Genomic DNA, 23245 nt, shown 5'->3' with positions numbered 1-23245 from the left:
GAGACGGTAAAGGGGCAGGGGTGGTGACTGCAGTGGGGGTGGTGGAGGTCGGCCGGGGGGTGGGGGTAATTCTCTAACTGCAGGTCCTGAAGGGATTACTCCTGCCCTCAGGCCAGGAGGGTTGAAGAGATGTCACTAAATCTGGATATCCCCAAGTCGGGAGTCACCACCTCCGCCTGCCCGCCACACCCAGCCCAGCTTCGGGGCTATTATCCATCAACAGACAAGGGCTCATGGCAAGTCTGCAACAACAGGCTTCCATCAGGCCATTTGACTATTTTTATGGTACATTTTATTATTTTACAGGGTTCTAGTTTATTAAGTGTTCACATTCGAAAATCACACCAGTACCAATGTGCAGAAGTAGACGACACACTTCCTTGACCCAAAGAAAGTAATTCATTCAATCAATCAATAACTAATACAAAAGCCAGGGATGGGGGTCCATTCAATTTCAGACCAGCCGCTGCATGAAATTAATTGAAATTCAGCTCATTTTTCTGAACAGGGTAAACTGAAATAGAATTGCAACACTGCTGAAAACATACAGGCATTTGAACACGTACACTTCAATCTACAGTACGAGTCCACTGTATCTCAATGCTTCAAATGTGCACAGGAAATGCCCTGTGGCTCAACTTTTCTCACCTCCAAAAAATAAATATGCTTAATGTACTCCACATAACTGAAAACTTCCCTACAAATATGTGCATGGCTCAGTCTTCAAAGGCGCCGAATAATCCAGTTGACTGAAGTCATCTGTATTCTCCAGTCAGGGACAGAATGGCACTGATGCAGGGCGCGTGACTGAGAGGGCTCTGTGCTTTGTGGTGACACTGTTTGCGGTCGGTGTGCATGCACAGTACGGCTGTGTTCTGTTGGACTCAAGCCCAAAAGGAGTGTTTCTGATGTGATTTCTGTTCACACTTGGGAATGGCGTGAGGACTGAAGATCCGTCATAACTCATTTATTGACCCTTTTCTGTAACTTGGGCGCCTGCAGCGATGACCTGCTATAGCGCCAATAGCCCCCGAGGCAAGATGTTTATGGATGTCAATAAAGGCTAAAGGTTAAGGTGCGCATAGCACATTAAGGATGGAGCCTCAGGTGACACTGGGTCACAGTACAAAGACTTGGAACCGACGCAATTCTGACCCACCCACTAATCACAAATTACGGCACGATCATTGATGTTTGATGTCTGCTTAAGACAACGATGACAAAGAGGCCCTACGGCAAATGAATAACCGATTCTTAATTAGACGGAATATAAACATTTCTGTTTGGTCGAGGCTGAATAAATAAATATGTTTCAGGGGATGGCCCAGCCAACCTGATCGTTGGCACAAAGCCAAAGGCACTAATTATGAAATGACTTTGTCATTGTACAAGGAAAGCTTGCAAATCAAGATCTACCCGTCACTTGTTTGTTCCACAAAAATAACCGTTTTGCTGGAACTGAGTACAAAAGATATCACAGACATTAGCTTAGGGAAGAAGAATAAATGATTAATTACTATTCTCATCTTTATCTTTTATTATCTTTGCAACTTATCAGTAAGTTCATTTTTATTTCCTCTGGAATAAAAATGAACTTACTGATTGTTCATATATTTTGTACATTACTATTAACAGGCTGTCATTTCAGAAAATATATTTTGTTATGTATTTTATTATATTTTGTTTGTATTTTATTTGTTTATATGTATTTTGTGTGTCCTTGAACAAAAAAAAAGACATTTTAGCACAATAACCAAGCATATATTTTCAAATAGAAAAATGTCTGTCTTTTTTCTATATTATTAAACATAATCTAGGTTAACGGTCATCATTCACACTAACTGTGGTTCACAAATAAAACGGTCGTCAGTGTTCCAAGCCCCACTTGTTGGGCAACATAATTTCACAGAGAAGCTCAGAAGAAATATTTGAATTAATATGGAACGCTTACAGTAGCATGAAAGAATCAACTTCAAAGTTCCGTTTCTTAACGGTTGAGAAGAAAAACAATTTTCAGGGGAACACACTGATGAGAAAAGATAAAGTTCCAAAAGAGTTCTGATGCTTCCATTTAGAGGAGCTAATAAATATTAAGGCTTTCTGTGACTCACACAAAGCATTCTCTCTACTGTTTGTCCCTTCCAGGCTCCTGTAGCTGAAGTCCACCAGATTAGCAGTGTATCATGTGTCAGGCTCCTTATTCTTGAGGGGCACCTGCCCTCTACAATAACAGCTTCCGTATGCACTGACAGACACAAGCAGGCTCTGGACAGCGTCTGTTTATCAACACCTGATGCGATGCTGCCCCACAGCCTTTGTGCGTTAGCTGCTACCCAATACTTTAAAAGCACTTTACAGGAAGGCTTTTCTGCAGGATGTGCACAGCGCATCAACAATGGAAAACGTCCGTCTTACTGACTGAGAAACCGGCTCATTCCAGAGGCAGGTGGGATAAAAGGAGCGACGTCTCTTCTAAGAAACGCAGCGACTAATGGGAGACCGGTGGCAACCTTTTCCCTCGTGAAAGGAGCCGAACGTTGATGATGCCATCGGACCGCCTCGGGGCAGCTGGCAGCGGCGCGACAACCCGGCCCAGAATGCTCCAAACCCACGGGACCGGGCGTCGGCCCCACAGCGGGAGGCCGCGACTGAGAAAACCCCGCCCCGCCTCCGAATGTGATCACACGCAAAGAAAAATCGGTTTGGAAAAAAACCACAAAAAAAAAAAAAACCCACACGTGACAGGAAAAAAAATCACACCTCTTCCTTTTGACAGCCCTAACAAATCAATTTGACAAGCAGGTCCGAGATTTGTAAAGAAGATAACGGCTGCACGCCGCCAGCTGCCAAAGCACGAATGGAGGTTCGCGCTTCGGCAACTGACAATAAAATAATGACTGAGGTGCAGCGACGTTGGCTCACCGCAGGCGCAATGAGAAATGGCACAGGTCAGGCGCAGCGCACTACAGCCCTTTTGCTGTTTCACTGTTGTTGTGGCACAAATCAGTGTGACTGTGACACATAAAAAGGCATAGACGTGGAACAAGTATTTCTGCTTTGACGAGTTTGCTGAAAAAGCGGTTAATACTGTAATAGAACAACAGGTCTATGCTAATCAACCACACAATGAGATGTACTTAAACAGGGATAGTGCACGTGAATCAGTTTTCATATGAAGGCAAAGGTGCCGCTGTTAAGTATTGAGATGATTCTCACCTGTAGTCCACGATCCGATTAGATCGTTAAGTGTGCTTACGAACGTTTCCAGAAACATTTCATCATTCATTCTGTTTTTCTTATCTGAATGAAAGATTAAAGTCGACATCTTTGGAAACATGTATAAAGGCTTATACAAAGAAGGGGTTTGAGTCAATTTAGGTAGTATACACCTCACATTAACAACAAATTTCTATCAGTACAGTTACAGGCCTAAATAGGCTTTTAGTCTAAATTGAATTAACTTTCCTATATAAATATCCTTCACTAGTTTTATTTTCATTTACTTTTCTAATTTTGGTTTCAATTTCAGTTTAGTTTTAGTAAATACTACGATCGGAGCAGGATTAGCAGCATCACTGCACTGAGTAAACCCTCCCAAATGCGGAACATGGACAGAAGTCTGTTCCGGGTTTTACTCAGTTCAGTCATCCAACTCAATAATCCTGCTTTGTGAAATACCCCCAAGGCTTGCTAGTGTTAGTTTAGTTATTGTTCTTGCAAAAACTCATTTATATTTTTATTCACAATAATGTTTTTTTCACACCAAGATTTTGTCTTGGTTTTAGCTTGTGAAAATAACCTTGCTGGAAACACGCAATTCATTTTATTGATAAAAGTGACAGATGATGATGACTGATAAAAATATAGACCCACAAGCGTGCAGCCATCCCAGCACTTAGCAACGATACATTTGCTGCTGTTTGATTACTTGGCTAATCGTGCCTTGAGTAGAGAGTGTGTCTTTAGGGACAGCGCAGATGTGTTTGCAGAGAGCGCTGAGTGGCTGATGTTTGCACATGACCCTTAAGTCAGCGTGCCTTTTGTGGGATTGCTAGGGTGTTTTCTTATGCTAATCAACATGAACAGGCACGCACATCACATTTATGAACAACTGGCATTCATCATCTGATAAACCTGAGATACTAACAAAACTGAAGGTCCATGCTGATTTCATAAATCCCACATTGGAACTTTTCTTAGTGAAAAAGGTAAGACGAATTTAAGAGAATTTTTGTGAATGAGTCCCAGTAAGAGTATTTCCTTTCTCTGCTCAGCTGGACTTCATCGTTACTGTTCTGCAAAATGTATGCAGTTAGGTGCAATAATGTCTATGATGCTGTATTTAGCCAGAATAAAGGCACCTAGGCATGCGTATAACATAAACATATAATCTGTTATACTTTATCACCCATACTTTTAGACTAATGCAATTGGTCAGGGCAGGTTTTTACAGGCTGATGTCATTGTATATGGCTGAATTGCATCTTTTGGTTTTGAAAACGCTTCTCCCATGGAAACCTTGACTTTTTAATTTAATGACTGTGCCATTCTATTGCATTGCTAAGAGTAAATTATTTTGCTGCTTTATTTAAAATATGGTGTAAAGTCTTTACTCATGTAATAAATTCTCATTGCCCGGTTGGAGTCAATGTATTTTATAAATATTTTTGTGGTCACGGGTCAGTTTCATGACTGTGGGCAAAACAAAATATTATGAAACAAAACTGTCAATAATAAATTTTTCCTTGTGCAAATACAGAGATGGTGTTCCTCAACTGAATATCAACAGACAAACACACCCAAACCAAAAGTAGGTCAGCTACAAATATAACAGAACAGCTTTGTATACCTAGACTAATTATGGTGTGGTAATTCACACAAGTGTGTACTATAGGCTGACATGAACCCTTCTTCTTTGCACAACTTTATAAATAAAATGTCAACCACATGGTAAGTTATTGCAGACAGTTTCAGTGAAAGTTTTTATACGCATTACGCAGTCCAGACAGCTCATTACTGCTTAATGCTAACCTGCCTTGATGACATCAGAACTAGGAGAACAATTTCACAAAATCCACAAAATAACATGAATTTTTTCGAATTACTCAGTCTCCGTTGCTGTAATTGACACAACAATGCACACCCAGCTATATTTAGCGGGCTTAAAATGGTCATTTGTATCAAAGAAAATATAGGTTAGTTACAGTGAATCTATACATTTCATTTCTAAACGCTACCATTTCGTCACAATGGACTTCGTAACACAATTCCAGACAACATAATGGTGGATTTTTTTGGGCACTTGAGTGATGTTACTTAGCAGAATAATGGCAGAGATTTTCCACCGATGCTAGGTCACCTTTCTCAAAACACTCTCAAGTCAGATAAGGGGAGGGGGAAGAGGCTCCAGTTTCTACTGACTAGTAAGCCTGTGACAGCTTTTCAACTAAACCAGCTTGGGTCATCTGCAAGCTGAGATAATATACTTTAGGCCCTGTCTGAGAGCGGACTTTAAAGCGGCAAGTAATCAGGAATAGGGGTAATGGGGGTTTTCCATCCAATTTTAGCCAGCACGAACGATCCATGTATATAGTGAAATGTATATAGAAAGGGATTCAGTCACTTATTTGTCACTACTGATCTAACAACTGCTGAACTAGACAGAAATGAAAATCAAAGCGAACCTCTTGATCTAATGGGATTTTGGCGGAGCTCTGCAACTTCTGTTTGCATTTGCTGGAGGCCAACTGGTGGGGCGGAGGAGCAAAGCCCTATTCTTTCAGGAACACAAGAGATCGTGCTTAATTGCTGAAGACGGCAATTTTCATCCACATCTCTGCCAAAAGGCTTGGTGTGTGAAAGACTCTGCAAACAACACGTTTAGCATCAAGTGAGACCTTTTGTAACTTTTCAAGCAACATGGTGCAGTTCTCGGCAAGCTGGGGGCCAAAATACACTCTAACAGCTTGTAAAAATCATAATTTAATGAGTAAATAAGATTTACCTGACATTTCTGTCTTCCAATAAAAAGAGCATGGTGGAATACATACGTCAAGCAAACACAGCAGTTGCCATGGCAGCCCTAAAATAAGTTCTGGCTAGTTCAAACCAATTGACCACAACATCAAAGTCTGCCACTACTTTTTTTTTTGCTTCCTCTGGCCTCCATAAAACTGACGGATACAGAAAGACAGACAGGGTTTGCCTACAAGCCCCACCTACACGCGAGGGCAATGGAGATGGCCAATGCAGGAGATCTGGAAGCCTGGGTATTAAAGTGAGAGTGCAGTGGAATTAGCAAGGAGTGAAAGATTCGGAGGCTCAGGGTGAAGACACTTCTTTAAGGACACGCTGGGGAGTGCACTGCATCCTGGCGAAAAGCCCCTTTCCACACCCCAGCTTGTCATCACCCATTTCACCAGGGGATGCTCAGGCACACACACAAATCCCCATTGTGTTTCCCGGGGCCAAACTAACAGATTAATGCAATGTCATACAACAGCCTGTCCGCAATAAAAACAACGCGGGTCTGAAAATTCTGACTGCTGCCATAAAAATGAGCTCAGTTTGTTATGTTTGCTTTTCAGTACTGCTGACAAAATCTTCTGCAAAATGACTAAAGTGGGCATCCGTCCTTAGTTTCAGGATGAATCATGGCAAAACTTAACTAAAGAGGTGGTTGGCTCTCTCCGATGAGCAAAACGAAAAATTGCGAGGAAGGACAGCGAGTTTTACAGACACGTATGGAAGAGTGAGACTCCGGCGCTATCGCTAACACGCGATTAGATTCCGTCAACATGTTTAAGAGGGCACAGCCACCGCCGGGCCTTTCCCAGGCAAATGAGCAGAAGCCCACACGAGACCGAGAGGACATAAATTGTTTAGAATTTTCCAAAGATGCGGAAACAAACGTGATTTATCGACGGACGCACTGCACAAACCCCGGACTGTGCGTAGCCGAGAAGCTAAATTGACTCCGTGAGAAAACAAAACCCTGGAAAGTACGTGGTTAGACATTCAGCACCTTATGAACTTATGAGGCAACAGGAAGAAGGCCTTCTACCCGGAGCGAGTTTGTTCCCTCTTTCTCAGGTAATACGTGCGTGTGGTAAAACAACCCGTCTGTCGGCCCGCGGTTTCGCTGCGCCAACTTTTGGCTCTGAGGCGCAAGCCTTCTCTCTCTCTCTCTCTCTCTCCCTTTCTCTCTCTCTCTCTCTCCCTCTCTCTCTCTCTCTCTACACTGCAGTCCATCGTGCTCACTCAGCTGATCCGCACCTTATCTGGGTGTAAAATCAGCTGTTTTGGGGGGTGGGGGGGTGGGGTATAGCGTTTCTCCCTGCCGCCGTTTCTGCCACATTCCTCCCTGTTATTCTATCCGCCGCGCTGCTCCGCCCCCCCCCCCTCGCTGCTAGGAGACGCCTACTGACAGACGAGAGCCGGGACCTCGCCGGTGGAGGCAGGTGCTGCGCTAAATTGCTGCCCCGCAGCTAGAGAAAACAAGAAAAGGTATTTCGGATTAAACATGAAACCCTCACAATACAAACACGTCCCCAAGGGCGCTGAACGGCAAGCTGTATTCTAATGAGCCGTTAGAGGGGCACGCCCCCAGCGGGGGAGGGGGGGCGAGCGATGGCCACTCCGGGGCTTTCATCAAAGGACGCTTGGGAGCGTGTAATCGGAGCCTTCTGATTGGTGCCCCCCCCTCGTCCCGCACCGAACCTGGCGAAGGTGCGCACCAGGCCCCCCCTCCCTGTCGTGGCACACACCCCGCCCAGCGAGGGCGGGAGGTGGGAGGGGGAGAGGGCTCGGGTGGGCGAAGCAGCCGGAGCATTAATCACTAGATGGCGCAGATACGGGCCACACTTTACCCCGGGCCTGAGGGTTGTGTCTTTAGTGCCGGACTGCGGGCGGGGAGGGGGGGGGGGGGAGGGGGGAGCAGCTGCATTCCTCTGCAGGGAGGGGAACGCCCACCGCCTCTTTCACCGCGGACGTGCCGCTGGGGCTGGATGGCAAAGCCCGGGGTGTCAAAAGATTTTCCATTCTTATTCGTTTTATATATATGTATATATATATATATATATAGTGTCCGCCCACCGTACTGCACGTCAAAGTTAGTGTAAAAAGATCTCTCTCTACAGCTTTTTGAAACACAGAAACACGGCGGCCATCAAATAACACATAACTAAGCTGGGTATATAATGTTTTTTTTTTCTCCACGCATTCATCAAGACAAACGCAAAAACATTAACACAGGATACAAAGTCAGATGTAGACTACTGTAAAAAAAAATGAAAATGGCAGACTTACATGAAAAAACCCCATCTTCTTTGTTGCAAAGGTGTAATTTTGGCCCAACTGCAGGCTATGTCTACTGAGGATGGTTACTGCCTCACGCTGGCCAATTCAAATTCAGCGAGTGCTACGGCTCACGGCAGAACTCAGTAAAAAGTTTGTAACAAATAAATAAACCTCCACCTGTACGTGGACACTTATTGGCGACGCTCCCCATTTTTCTTGTTTAAGAAAATCGGGGGGACTTGTACATCACCCGCCTCCACCAATGGCGGCCCAGACGGGAAACCCCGGTACGGCCAGATGCGATCGCACCGACGCGGCCGCATCGAGGGACTTACCACCGAGGGTGCGTGAGCGTTCGCCGTTTAGGAGGAAATCCCCGGCTGTGAAATTATTTCAGAAATATTAAGACTTTTTTTTTTCACGGGCCGAGCCACAGTTTTTTTTTTTTTAAAAAGAACCGTACGGGTCAGCTCTGGAGTTCACAGAGGACGAGGGGCTGCGCTGCGTCCCGCTTGCATTCGATGCGCGACGATGATGATGATGATGGTGAATGCGAAGCATCCGAGTGGGTGTGACGCGGGAGGAATGCGACAGTATTAGCCACTGGGCTTGCGGGACATGCTGTCCATTGCAACATATTTAAGAGGGCACAGCCACCGCCGGGCCTTTCCCAGGCAAATGAACAGAAGCCCACACGAGACCGAGAGGACATAAATTGTTTAGAATTTTCCAAAGATGCAAAAACAAACGTGATTTATCGACGGACGCACTGCACAGACCCCGGACTGTGCGTAGCTGAGAAGCTAAATTGACTCCGTGAGAAAACAAAACCCTGGAAAGTATGTGGTTAGACATTCAGCACCTCATGAACTTATGAGGCAACAGGATGAAGGCCTTCTACCCGGAGCGAGTTTGTTCCCTCTTCCCCAGGTAATACGTGCGTGTGGTAAAACAACCCGCAGAAAAAAAATACTGTGGAAAATTTCTCTGGAAAACGGTTGACCAAGTTATATATACATGGTACGTAGCATCTGCAAAGCAAACAACTGATAATTTCCTGAGAATGGCTCTGAGTAGTCTTTAGAAAAACATATCTGACAGATCTGTGCAAAATGTACTCATCACTACTACGGGTGGTAATACCGGTTCCAATCAATAGGATCGGACACATTGCATCACATGCATTTAGTGGCTCATATCCTCAGCGACTTACACAACGTCTAAGCATTTTTTACACAGCATACATTATTACAGCTGGATATATGCTGACGCAAATTCAGGTTAAGTACCTTGCTCAAAAAAAACAGCAGTACCGCGGCAGTCGAACCTGTGACCTCCCTAACGGCTACGCGGCGGCGGCGCTGTGCTCGGGCCGGTACTCACAGCGAAGGGGTCATCGGGCCCGCGCATGGTGATGCAGTCCATGCTGATCTGAATGGTGTTGCCCGCGGAGCCATCCGTCGGGCCGTCGGAGAAGTTGAGCTCGATGGGCTGGACGGAGTGGAAGGCGGACCTGGCGTGGGAGGAGGGGATCCACGGCGCGTTAGACATTCGAGGATTTTCCACCGCGGCGCGGGGCGACTCAAACGCGTCGCTTTCGCTCGGCCTGTCTCTCGCTCCCCTGACTTCCAAACACCTGCTATTTACACCGTCTGTCCCTGACACAAAGTAGGTCAACACTTCCTGAACGCAGCTCAGAAAAACACAGAAAAACAGGCAGAATACATCATCTTAAATTAGGTCTGAAAGGGAAATTGTTGAAGTGTTACTTCATGCTTGAGAACACATCATAGACAGTTTTTTTTTTTAATCTCATTTTTAGCTCATTTGCTCAGTTTTTAAAGTTTTTAAAAAATCCTCTTCAGGCTCACTGAGCAAGCATTCCATGTCTTATTTACAATATTTTAGCTTGCTGGAATTGTGTTATCAAAATCACATACATAATTACTAAAATACAATAAAAATATTTATTTTATAAACAGAGTTTGACAAGAGTTATATGGTCTAGTTTGTTTAAATTTTGTCAGCTTTAGGTATGTAAACTTTAAATAAGCACATTTCCCTGTTGCAATCTCTTCTAACTAAAAATAAAATAAACTGAATTGCCTCCAAGCTGGTGAGATGGATCGTTAGCTTTGTTTACACGGATACCAATAAAAATTTTACTTTTGACAAAAATGTCAAGTGGTGCGGAATAGATTCTGAAACGCTGAATCTCTCAGTCGACGGCAAAAATTTCCAACCAATAATACATTTTCACTCTTCCAGAAATGCACAATTTATTTACTGAAAGAACAGCTTGCTTCAGAAATAGCTTAAAGGAACTGACTTCAAAGAGCCTCAGTTGCTTTAGAACAAACTGAACTAGCGTATTGAGCATCCTGATATGATCTACTTTCCCAGCTCTGAAGAAGGGCATGCTGCAGGCATGGGTGTGTGGGCCATGCTCTGGTCTTCTTTACTGCAGACTGTCACGCTGACTGTAACGTCCCACGGACTTAAAAAACCCACACACAGCTGCATTCGGCCTGTCAATCGTACATTATTTAAAACACCGCTGTTCAGGCGGAATGATTATAAAGATTTTAGAACAGACACATAAAATAATGGTCACGCAAAAATAAGAAGTAAGCTGCACAGCTATTTCTGTCCAACAGAGGTGGGTAACCCGGCTTCAAAGAGTAAAAAGACTGACCATGTATTTGCTCCACCACCATGCACTAAACCAGCTGATTCTAATTAGCATAACTCTTCAGCATGATCGGAGAACTAATTATTGTAATCAGCTGGTTTAGTGCATGTTGGTGGAGCAAATACATGGTCAGTCTTTTTACTCTTTGAAGCCGGGTTACCCACCTCTGCTGTCCAATCTACATTTGATGACATTAATATGCTTACAATTCAAAATAAAGTATATATAGAATGTGGTGCTGTTGTGAGTAGCTATCCCTGAGTAACCTTGAGCTTTTTCTGTGAGCGGATTCAACACAGATAAGCTGTATGTAAGTCACAGCTGGCATCCAGTGTATACTCACTGGTCCAGCATTTCCAACAGCTGGTTGAAGACATCCTGGCTGAGGATGTCACTCGTCTGGGAAGACTGGGACTGAGACATTGAGGCAAGGAACGAGCCCTCTCTCCAGGACAGGCAGGAAGACGGGTCTCTCAATCTGAAACGACACGACAGAGAATCGCATTTACCGCCCCCGAGTCAGTCTGGCCAGTGGCTAACATATACTGTCGCCACTGTATATGATGCAGTTAGGGGTGCGTGATATGGCCAGAAAACACCATACGCATCATGTGTCAATGTGGTTAATAAAAAGCAATCATGACATCCTGCTTAATAGACAAATGTTTTTATTGTGTGAAAAATCCTTACCTGAGTAACTAGCAATAACATTTTGCTTCATAATCTCCGTAAGAAAACACTGAGACATGAGGGTATATACATGCTAATATTGACAAATTCTATTCATAGCAGTGCATTTGTTGCTCTCTGATGCCGTGAAACTGTGGTTACCGTGGAATTTTTCAAAATGGTCGCCATAAGGTCACGAACCCGATGCCGTGACATGCCTAGCATAGCGATCATAGCCAACAAAAAATATGTATTGGGGAAAATACCTTGCAGTATTAGTGCAGACAGTTCTACTTAAACATAGTGACTAAAATATCACCATTGGTAAAGATATCATTACAGCTGAAGTATTACATTACAGCTTTTCAAAGCCGCTAACACGGGTTAGCATGTTAACTATTATACCCAAAGTACCTTTACAGAACAGTTTGAAGTAAAATCTCAACAATTAGCATTAAAAGGCATATAATAGTTGAAACTACCAATGCCGATAAGAAACTGTCATATTGACCACCCCATGTGGCAATTATGGCCAATAAGGCAAAATAGACACTGTTAGGATGTCTTTCGCAAATAGTGTAAGATTGCCCCTCCCCCACGACAGCATCTCCTTCACCAAGAACATAAGTCATTAATGCATATCAATAATGATAAATAAGAAATGAACAAAATAAATAGGAATGCCAAATGAGAATATCAACGTGACCAAATATAAATGAGAAAAATGGCCCTCCTCCATTTTCCTATCACATCATATGATGCTATGTCACATCTTTCCGAGGTATGAAATGAGTAAATTCCACAACACTTTAACCGTCACAGATGAAAGCGGTGCTCTTGACCTCAGACCTATTCAAACTGGCGCAGCTGAGACTTATAGCTAATTAAACGACGGCGTACAACCTTGTGTCACGCACCAAAGACACGAGCAGGAATCCAACATCTCGGGGTATGCGTGAAATGACGACGGCCGCTTTGTTATACAGCGAGACCGCGTACGCATCACCACTGGGAGCATGGGATTGAGGGCCCCTTGTCTCGCCCTGCTGAAACGGTACACCGGTCTGTGGCATCGGGAGGTCCGCCCATTGTCTCCCGGTGGGCCACGGCACACGGCCGTCTGCGCTTGGCGGAATTCCCCCATGGTACATTCGATAGCGGCTCAGTGATTCGGAGCCCTTGGTATGCGTACAGCTGAACGGGGGTGGAGTGGGGGGGGGGGGGGGGGGAGGTGGGTGTCTGGGGGAGGGGGGGGGAGGGGGGCGCTGGAAGGGGACCGCAACCAGAAGCTGGCACTCTTCGAGCTGACGGAATTCCCCCACATTCTGCGCAGTTCGACATTAATACCTGACTCTCCAGCACAAACAATTCTAATGAAGCACGGCGAATCAGAGAGGAGCTGCAGCACGACGAGGGGCTATATCTCTGTCTGCTGCTGTCAGTGTGATGAGCCGTGGGGCAGGGGGGAGGGGTGGAAAGTTTGGTAACCAGGTAGAGGCCTTTGTGGACAGAAACCACAAAAGTTCTTTTCAAGTCACATTTCACGCGTTAGGCCCACTTGTTCTAATAGAACCATGAATCTACACTTGACTAAACCAAAGATTGCTCAGTGTACTGAGTGCACCACATGCAGAGAAGACTTGGATGCAGGCTGGCTCTTTAAATTGTTTGCGCTCAATCGTGTGAGCAAATGCATATCATGGCCAATTTCATTTCTTCTCCATAAAGTAGGACTATAATTCAGACAGAAACGGCTTTTCTTCTTTTGGAGAGTATTCAAAGGGGATGTAAGTGGTTAGCACCCTAAATATACACATTCATTCTAGTCTGCAGGATGCCTGATGTGCAGTACACATATCACAGGTTTTCAGCAGACGGGTAGCCTCGTGCTGTGGAATCCAATTCAATTAAAATCAAAATCATTATCACAAGATTATTGCTAATGCTACAAGCCTAATATATGCCCAGGTTGCGAGAATGGAGATTGATGACAATTTTTCTTAAGTCTACAGAGAAATTTTGCCTGAACATACTCTAAAAAGTGGACGCTTGGCGCTTACAGGAAAGTTTCCAGATCCATGGCGTTCAGTCTGTTTTCATGAGCCAAAGAGGTGCGGGGCACGGAAAATGCTTGAATTGCATTACAAAGACAACAATGTGCTGCCAAGCTTGTCATATAGGAGAGAGGAGTGTTTGGGTCATTCTCCGAGGCCCATATATACTGTCATTTGTCACAATGTGAGACATGTGGACACCAAAACCTGCAATTCAATTGTCACTCAGCAGCAACATACAATACCCCGGTACTTCCACTCACCACCAGCCTACGTGTCAACAAGAATAATAATCCCGTTGCCCTTTTTACTGTTGCACACATAGGCTATGGACTTCGTGGACTTCTTTTGTTTCCTAGCAAATATTTATTATACAATGACCAAGAAAGTCATACCAGAAACCCCTAAATATTCACATGTCAGTTTTCAGACCAGGTGTAATTTGACAAGCGGCCAGCTCCTCAAAGTCCACGAGTTCAGCTACAGTGAATAAATAGAAAATGAAAAGGAGCGACTAACAATGGAGCATACAATACAATGTTACTGTATCACAAAAAGAGGACAATGTGTTAAGAAACAAACAGCCTGTTTCACAAATATTGTAATTTAAATGTCGCAATGTATTAATACTGATGTGACAGCTTAATTACACAGTTTTGACTATAAGTAATAAAATAGTTTCAAACTAAAATAAGAGTTATATTAGAATATAGGCTACAAGACGCTGACAAATTAAACCAAAACTAAACTACACTAAAACAAACTACTTTGCTATTCCAAAAACTGTATCACCAATTACAGCACACCAGTATTTCATTGCTGTCACTGAAAAGTATGCCACCTGGAAACTGGTAATGATCTGTGATCAATGTGGGTGGAGTTACACTATTCCTATTGGTCCTGTCTGCAAGACAGCCTGGCCCTTCAACCATTAGCACCTTTGTTTGCATTGATAAGTGCTGCATGAAAGGATTCTAGAGATGAAGGACCTCACACCATAGCAATAACCCCCTCCTTTCACAAGCAATTAAGAAAGAAACGAGAACACCGAACGTCACTAAACAGCCCTCATTCTGTGACCAAAAGCTTTCCAGCTGGTGTGAGTGGTAGTAATGTAAATTTAAGATACTTCCCCAAAGAAAACTCGCTAATTAGTTCAAAACTGAAACAATGTCCATGCAGCTATTTTTGCTTCCAATGCACAGACAGCCAAAACAAGGAAGAGGAGGAGACAGTCCTGCTATCCCTGTAAACGCAGTGCAACTGCAAACGGAACACCTGCACTGGATATTAGTATTAATCCTCTGCTTATAATAGCCCAGCGTACTGAGAGTTCTTACTACAATTACAGGTCTGAATGGTTGGCTTCAACTGAGTTAACCCTGTGTTTTCAGTATTTATGATGCCGTTTTAATGAGAGATTATGGCAGACATGCGTTAAAGAGGTCCTATTTTCTTCAAAAGAACTATGCCCATCAAATGGCTCAGCTCCTACAGCAATCGTTCCAAAAGCAGACAGGTTCATTTCTAATTTCACTGCGCTTGAACTGCATGGCCACTGCACGTATTGCACAAAAAACAGGGGACATTTCAAGGAATAATTTCAAATAAAGTACATCATGAAGCGGAAATACATACATACACCGGCGATGAAAATGTAATCGCTCATTTAACGTTAAGTACCTAAAACAGGCGTATAGCCTACATTAGATCTCATTTGCTCACTGTCCCTTAGCACTGTGAAGGGATATTGTTTACAGTCTTAAATGCACGATTTAAATTGTATTAATGATGACACAAATCTAAACCAGTAAACTTTCAGAAAAAAACGGCGTTATCTATCTATCTATCTAGCCAGCTAAATTACAGCAACTGTTGGCTAACAGGGCCTAACGTTACACATTTTGAAATGGTATTGAAATACACCATTTTTGCGGAAATAGTGGAATGCTGGAAAAAATGCATACTAGTTTGTTTACTCTACTATTAGCCTATAACGAAAAAATGTAAGGGAGAAAACCACCAACATAATCTGATCGATCAAGCCGCAACGTTAGCAAGCTCAACCTAAATTAGGCCTATCTGAAACAGTATTATTTTATTAGATTCTTCAAAACATTGTAATTACATTAAACATATATATAAAACCATTAGAAACAGTCAACTGAAGCAAAGTGTTTGGACTTTTTTAAACAAAATACGCTCTCTAGAGGATAAATTTATCTACAGGATAATTGTCCACTTACTTGGAGCAAGCTGAATCTTGCAGAATTTCACAGGTACAATACCACGTGCTTGCGTGTTAACCTTAGTTAGCCACGTTAGCATACGACAGTTCATCTTTAAAAATATATATATACACTTATTTCAAGATCTGTGAAAAAGAGTATATCAAGCTTGGTTTTTCTTTTCTTTTTGTCACTGCGCATTAATTATACCTGTTCAGTGTATTTAGTTCCACACAGGCACATCTTTAATATAAAAAATTTAAAAAAATCTTTTATCGAGCGTGACTTTAGGCTCCCAAATAAAAGCAACTATTATCATACACATATTACACGCAAAATCTCAGATATTGCAGAAATACATGCATATGTTGCTCGGTGACAGAATATTTAGGTAGATATGTTAAGCACATTCAGTTTCAGAAACCAACTTACTGAAGGTTTGGTTTAATCATAGTAATTTATTCTCATGCATTCCACTGGGGCAACTGAGGTAAAGTACCTTGCCCAAGGGCAAAACAGCGGCATTTAACCAAGAATTAAGACCCAAAATTCACAAGAAAGGGTCTAGGGTGAGACCTGTCTGCTAGTCTCACTTGACTTCTAAATTAATAGTCACCACAAACCGGAGCGTCTGCTTGCCTGTATCATAGTGGATAAAAACAGACACCTTTGGCCTACAAGGTTCATATCTGGGGACTGCAGATCTAGTTCATCTATATGTTTTTATACCTAATGTTGTTAACATTTCAGCCTGGTGAGAACATTGGGATTATATAAGCTCTCAGCAGGTGCTGAGTGGCTACTATCCCGGGTCACACAGTACGGACATGCTTGACATGCACTGCTGGAGACCGGAGAGGCCAGTGACAGCCTGATATAGTGACATCACCACCCCAGGATGGGAAGAGGCCTGTCCAGAGAGGAAATGGGAAGCGGGAAGAAGTCGGAACCAGGCAACCGAATAACCCTCATCACTGTTGGTGGGGCTAGAAACAGGACCCTGCTGACTTGGTCCCAGCCAGGACCAACATCATCATGCCACAAAAAGGCACAGTACCCACAGCAAGAAGCATCCAGGCTTTCTAATAGGAGCCCTGTCAAGTTTGATTTACAATGGGAAAGTTACCCGGTGTTTATGATCACTTCATACCAAGAGTAGCGTTTAAAAAGTTTACATCCTATAAATTTAGTGAAGGTAGTGTTTGCACTCCTAATATTTGCTTGTAAATCAAATATAGTATTAATGTGTGTTCGTTCCTTTTTACCCAGCGCGCAGCTTGAAAATCATGTGAGGACTCTTATGAATGCAATAATTAAATGAGGAATCAGGTTTTAAAGAATGTTACAAATGATTACATTTAAAGATTTCCAAAGAAATCATTAAAATTAAAATGTTAATGATTCATTAAAATTTTTGTATTGTATGTTGATTGTTTTCACCTGGTGCGTGTAATATAACCTAGATGGTGGAAGTTCTATGTGTATGCCAAGATTAAGTTCCTGGACCGAAACAGCAGTAAAATTTGTGATTGAGATCCTGTTAATGTAAAAGGTGCTATCAAACATAGATCAACTTGAAAATGAAATGCCCAATTTGGAAAAGCTGAACCAACCTGGAAGCAAAAAAAGAATATTGACCACCATAGCAAGTAATTTAACCTTAAATGCCACTTTGTTATTGTAATAAAACAATGTTGTCTGTGTCAGCTACTGCTTCTATACATGGTTATTATATATATTTTATTTTAAAGAAACATTTTTATTGTAAAGATGAGATGTTCTACTCTATTGCTGAGTATTAATGGGGATCACATCTCTCTTAAACCTCAGAATTGTATTTACAGCACGTTATGCTCTTTTCTCTTGAGGAATATAACTGGTCATATTGATAAAGTAGAGGGTATAGATGTGGAATCTTATGAATTATAGGTTTTAGAGAAACTCCGTAGCGAAAACAAGCCCCAAGGAATTTGGTCTGCTGAGCATGGCTATTTTCCTGTTGCCAGGTGTCTGGTTACCTAGTGAGTTATTTTGTTAGCCCGAGGGGAAAGCTGTTCAGTGTCCACTTAAAGGCAGAGCGTGCTCCTCAAATGGGACCGGGCAGCGGGTCAGCCCCGAAACAGGGGCGGCCTTTGTCCCCATCCAGGTTTTCACATCCACAGATGAAAATGCAATCAAAGCAAACAGGGCAGCAATCAGGAGCCTTCTCCGATGTCACCATTAATCAGGGCTTGGAAGCATTCAAAAGAGCTCAGCCCACCCTTTTCATCACTCAGACTGTGGAAGCAGGAAACACGATGGCTCAACAACAGAAATGTCTGTAAAAGCCCTACCACAGGATTCTGCGCTGCCGTGTGTTGAAATGGTTTGAAATCGAATGACAACTTGGCAAATGCAAATAACCAAGCTGAAACTGTGAACTCATGTTCTTCCTTTTGCCCCTGCAGAAAAAAAAAATTATAGCTTGCTTGAACAGAGAGCTTATATTCCTTAATGTGATCAACAGCCAATTATGAATCTTCAAATACTTTTTATACATTAATATTGTTTGCATAATTAATCACAAAACTGATTTTCACCCACTCATGAAGCTGATTTAATTCAAAACTGAAATACAGATGCAACAAAATATCATCATTTTGTTTTTGATAAAATGGCTGCAAAAGTAAATGGAAATTTGTTTACTTAACGGCTAAGGTACTCTACTGGGGAATTTTTTAAAAATACCCCCTATATTACCTCTCGTACTGTTTATTTGTAGTATTCACTGTAACAGTAATAGTGAACTCTACCCAGGGAAGTCCACAAAGATATTGGTAAGGTTTCAGTTTCAAAAAGCAGTTGTAACGACTGCAAGTTGTTAGGTTTATTTTATTATTTATTATTTATTTTTTACATTTCTCTTTGATCCAGTCATTATATAAGTTGTATGTAAGTTAAGATTACCAGCTGCAAAAAGAGAAAGCAACAACTCACACATTATTGAGTATTCATCCATTGATTTGGGGTGTGCTGTGCAAAGACATCTTGATTCCAATTTTACTCTTGGACAGAGAAAAGTGAATAAAAAGAAATATTTGTTGCTGATCAATGCCTCTGAATTTTCCTCAAGCTTGCTCTTGCAATTTTTAACCAGTGGGTCAAAATGTAGGACATTTTGTTTTTTTTCTATATTTATTATCCTTGCTACCTTTTTTTCAAAGAGGATAATCTGTTGTGAGAGCAGGTGAATTATCCTCTAAAACAACAATGACAGAGAAACCATCAAGGTGACAGGAATCTTGTGCTTATGTTCACAGTCCACAACAATGCAGCTTCACTGAAACAGTGCATGTACCTAGTGCCAATATTTGTTTTGTGTGTGGTCTTCTTTTGCTTGAATCTCAATGTGCCTGTTTATTTAGGTATGGTAGAAGTTCATAACAATGCAAAGCTACCAAACACATGATGTCATTCTGTCAATAGCAAAGATGACACTAAGTTCAGTGCAAACATTGCATGTCAGAAGCGTCCAGTGCTGAGAGAGCTTGTTGTTTGATGTTTGTATACAAAGTTATATATTTTTCTATTTTGAAATATTTAACGTAGGTTGATGTGAGTTACTCTGACAGAGAATGGAAAAAAAATGAAGGAGTGGGCAAACAGACACATCAAAGCCAAAACACCTTTTAGCCATTCCCTCTTTTACGGCTGAGTATTGGGTCACTGCACAGACCAGAACATCTCAGCAACACCTGAGGTCAACTGAAATGAGTTTTACATCTCAGAGTGATTACTCATAATGGGCAGAGTAACAGTCTAGAGTCATTCTCCCTTATTCTTAAGAAAGAATAGAACTTAGAAGTGAATTTCATACTCATTACAGTGTTTTCTGAAATAATAAATTATGTTTATGTTCATTTTGCACTACAAATGATCTGAAAAAAAGATCCAGTTTGACATTGAGTAAGTAACAAAAACTCAAGTTTCTTTTCAGTAAGAGTGATAAAGTTTGATTTAAGTCCACCAGGGTCATACATATAGGGCACCAATTAATCTAAAGTACTGTACTGGACCAAACAGAAAGATGGTCAACATGCACATTACAAGGGCCAGATGCTACTCTCATAAATTGCAGTGTTGCACTGGTGCACTGAATATACAGCAACATTCTTTCAGCTTCAGCTGTAGTGATCGCATGCCTCATACTGCACTTGGGGTGGATTGATTGCGTGGCACAACTGCGTGTCTAAAAACATTTTTACAAGTGAATAAATGTGTTTTAGCGCATGATGGATTTCAAAGAATGCATTTTTAAACGAGTTTCATGATAAGCTGTCTTGCTAAGAAACGATTGTAATCAATAGAAGGAAGGTAGTGAGCTTTAATCACATACCTTAATGTTTAAATAATGTATTTTTTCATACATGTAACATCTGATATTATTTGCAGAAAAATATCAAAATAAAAATTAAAGTGAAAGAAAATTATGCTGAGAAATAGTCCTAAAAAGTTTATTATAAATATAAATATAACTATAGCTTTAACAATGATTATGTAATTTATTTAATGATGCTGAAAATTTGTATTTCCAGTGTATTAAGAAAGTACACAAATTCATTGAAATATTATGCTTTATATGCTAAGGACCAATAAAAAAATTGTGAAGAATGATATTGACCCCATTATGTATTACAACAATGAATAAATACAGATAATTAAACAACTATGCGGGGGAAAAAAAACAGTTAATTTCAACATTAATAAAACAATGCCCTGATTATTAAAAGATTATATATATGGCTCCCATTGACCTCTTTCCATTGATAGTCATGTTGGGTCTTTCTTTACTGGGATCCATTATGAGCATTGGCTTAAAAGAATAATTTTTTCCTCTGGCACTTTAAACACCTGAGAGATTATGCTAACCCAAAAAAGGTAGCTGAGCGATTACTAAAAGATTGATGAAAGAAACCAAGTGCTTATGCTACACAAATACAAAGGCATTGTCTTCCAAGCTTTATATCTTTTCCAAGATGTTTTTAAGAGGTTATTTTCACAACAACATAACCATAAACAGATTTCTGTCATTTTACAGATTTGTTTATGTAGAATATGTTCTAATTTGGTTTTATTGTATCATAATCCAATCTTTTATTCATTGGCTTTAAGATGTGTCAAGCTTTAACATTATAAATTAAAGATGGAGGAACATACAATGCAATATTACTGACAAGCACACTGTTCTATTAATACTGAATCTATCTAAAGGCCAAACCTCCACTCTTCTCAATGGCCGAGTGTACAGTAGGGAAGAGAAGCCGCCCGGCGGGTGGAGGTTTCGAGTGTCTGTCCGCCACTTTAAACCTGACTCTCCCATACGCTCGCATTGTTGCCATAAGCACGCCACACCTATAAATATCAGACATAAGCAACAGCTGTACCTCCAGACACAGCTGTTTCGAAGCCTGTCACACCTACAGACACCAACTACAGTCTAAATAAAAACATTTTTCCCCTCAAAGAGTCCAACTGAAGAGTTACCTGTGCTTTTGTGCATGCACATTCTCATTTGCCCTTCTGGTTTCCGGCAAAATGTCCAATGGTAAATCGACAGGACATAGACACAATGGTGAAGCACAGTGTCTTGTCCCAGAGAATCCCCTGAGAGTGGATGGCTTTTGTTGAGTCAATCATCTGCTTTGAAACCAAACACTTTGTAACAGACAAGCCTGTATGCCAACAAAGGTCTTGCACAATAGACCATTTCCTCAAAGTAAGGGTTAACAAGTGGTTAGTAGACGCCAAAGGGCTATTTTTACATGGAGAAACAATTTGTACTAGCAACATCTTACTTACCGCTGAAAGGTGTGTTCTGGGAAGTACTGTAAGGCTGCATAAGGAGAATTCATACTGCACAGCAATTCTGTCGGCTGAGATCTTCCAAACTGACAATGGACAATAAAAGTACATGTATTAATATGTATTTACATGTAGAACTGAGAAATAAATAGAATAGAAATAAATAAATAATACAGAGAGAAAAGGATAGATTAAAGTGCTGTGAGGTCAAGTGCACAGGCGTGAATAAAGTGGTGTAGATGTTTTGATTTTTGGTATGCTGTCGCCCCCGTGCAAGCAAATAGGCGGGGCTCATTCCAGCAGTTTGACCAATCCCAAGGAGCAGCTGGGATGAGTATCACACAGTATCACTGAGTTGCTAGGATATGGACATTGAGCAACTTAACCCCCCTCCCCCCCCACCCCGCCTCCCCCCACCCCCCCACCCCCCCCAACCGAGAACCCATCCCTTGCCATTCCCCAAACGCGGTCTCCACAGTTTCCCCTCCCTCGACTGTCCGGAGAAGCTCACGCTGGGTCGTTTGTTCTCTCGCTTCTGAAATTTCCCCCCGGATCCCCAAAGACTCCGCTAGGCCGCCGATTGCATCACATTGCCAACTGCAGCTGCTTCGGCTTCTCAGGCTCCAGGAAGCTCACTGGCAAAAGTGCAGTGACAAACGCTGCCTGCCGTCCTCAGCTGCGGATTTAGCCAAGGCCCAGCGGTTATGCTGCAGACGGAGCGTCCGGACTTTGCCTTTAGCGGGGGCTTCCTTTCGCGTTCTCAACCCAGAGCATGAGCTGACCCACCTTGATCATCACTAGCAGGGAAGGAGGCTTCCTTTGGTACTGTTCCCAAACGTCTTCATGACGATTTTCAGAAATTCTGCAGGAAGGTTCTGTCAGGCTTTCCCAAGAAAGTATCTCCTACCCTCCAAAAGATGAGTCTGTTCACTTGACCTGCGGTTAGAATTTCTCCCAGGGGACTGTGGCCAAAGAAAAGCTCAGCATGCACAATCAGTAGTAAGTAGTCTATGAACAGATCAGATAGATGTATAAATAGACCAGCCTCCCTGAGCAAACCTCGATGCTGTAAAAAAAGAAAAAAAACCCCACATACCCGCCAATGACAGGCATACACACACGCACTCCACACAAAGCCCTGCTTCCGGCCTAACCAAATCCACACACACACCCTATGCACAACTATCTGCTTTTCTCCCCCACCCAAATAGTACGTGATGTAAAGTTATAGCCGTTTTGCGGTTTTCGCAAATGAATGGTCCATGAATCAGATACCTAAAATAAAGCAAGGGTCAGCGAAGGGGGAAGGACAATAAATAGACTTGTGTATCCAGGGAACACGACCCCACGAGCTGGACATTTGTACCTTTAATACAGAGACCATCTACTCACCTACCCACAATGCACCTGGGAGATGATGATGTCCGCAAAGATGCCAGCTCAGTGAGCTCAGGCTCAGACAT

At 42.2% G+C, this 23245-nt stretch overlaps 1 protein-coding gene across 2 annotated transcripts in view; it reads right to left on the bottom strand.

The window, feature by feature from the left end:
• Positions 1–22605, bottom strand: part of tp63 (tumor protein p63) — a 54348-nt gene extending 31743 nt beyond the window's left edge. The window contains exons 1-4 of one of the 2 annotated variants that reach the window (XM_035411943.1): positions 22569–22605; positions 21780–21868; positions 11334–11468; positions 9682–9811 (exon numbers count right to left, since the gene is read on the bottom strand). In XM_035411943.1, coding sequence (XP_035267834.1) covers positions 9682–9811; positions 11334–11468; positions 21780–21868; positions 22569–22577 — 363 coding nt within the window. In that variant the 5' untranslated portion in view covers positions 22578–22605. Of the gene's footprint in view, positions 1–9681; positions 9812–11333; positions 11469–15959; positions 16068–21779; positions 21869–22568 lie in introns of those variants that run through there. The other variant, XM_035411944.1, reaches the window with a different exon arrangement.
• Between the last annotated feature and the right edge of the window lie 640 nt (positions 22606–23245).

This window comes from Anguilla anguilla, chromosome 4, assembly GCF_013347855.1.
Source record: "Anguilla anguilla isolate fAngAng1 chromosome 4, fAngAng1.pri, whole genome shotgun sequence".
Taxonomy (NCBI): domain Eukaryota; kingdom Metazoa; phylum Chordata; class Actinopteri; order Anguilliformes; family Anguillidae; genus Anguilla; species Anguilla anguilla.
The sequence above is the reverse complement of the archived record's forward strand: the minus strand, read 5'-3'. Positions and strand labels throughout refer to the sequence as shown.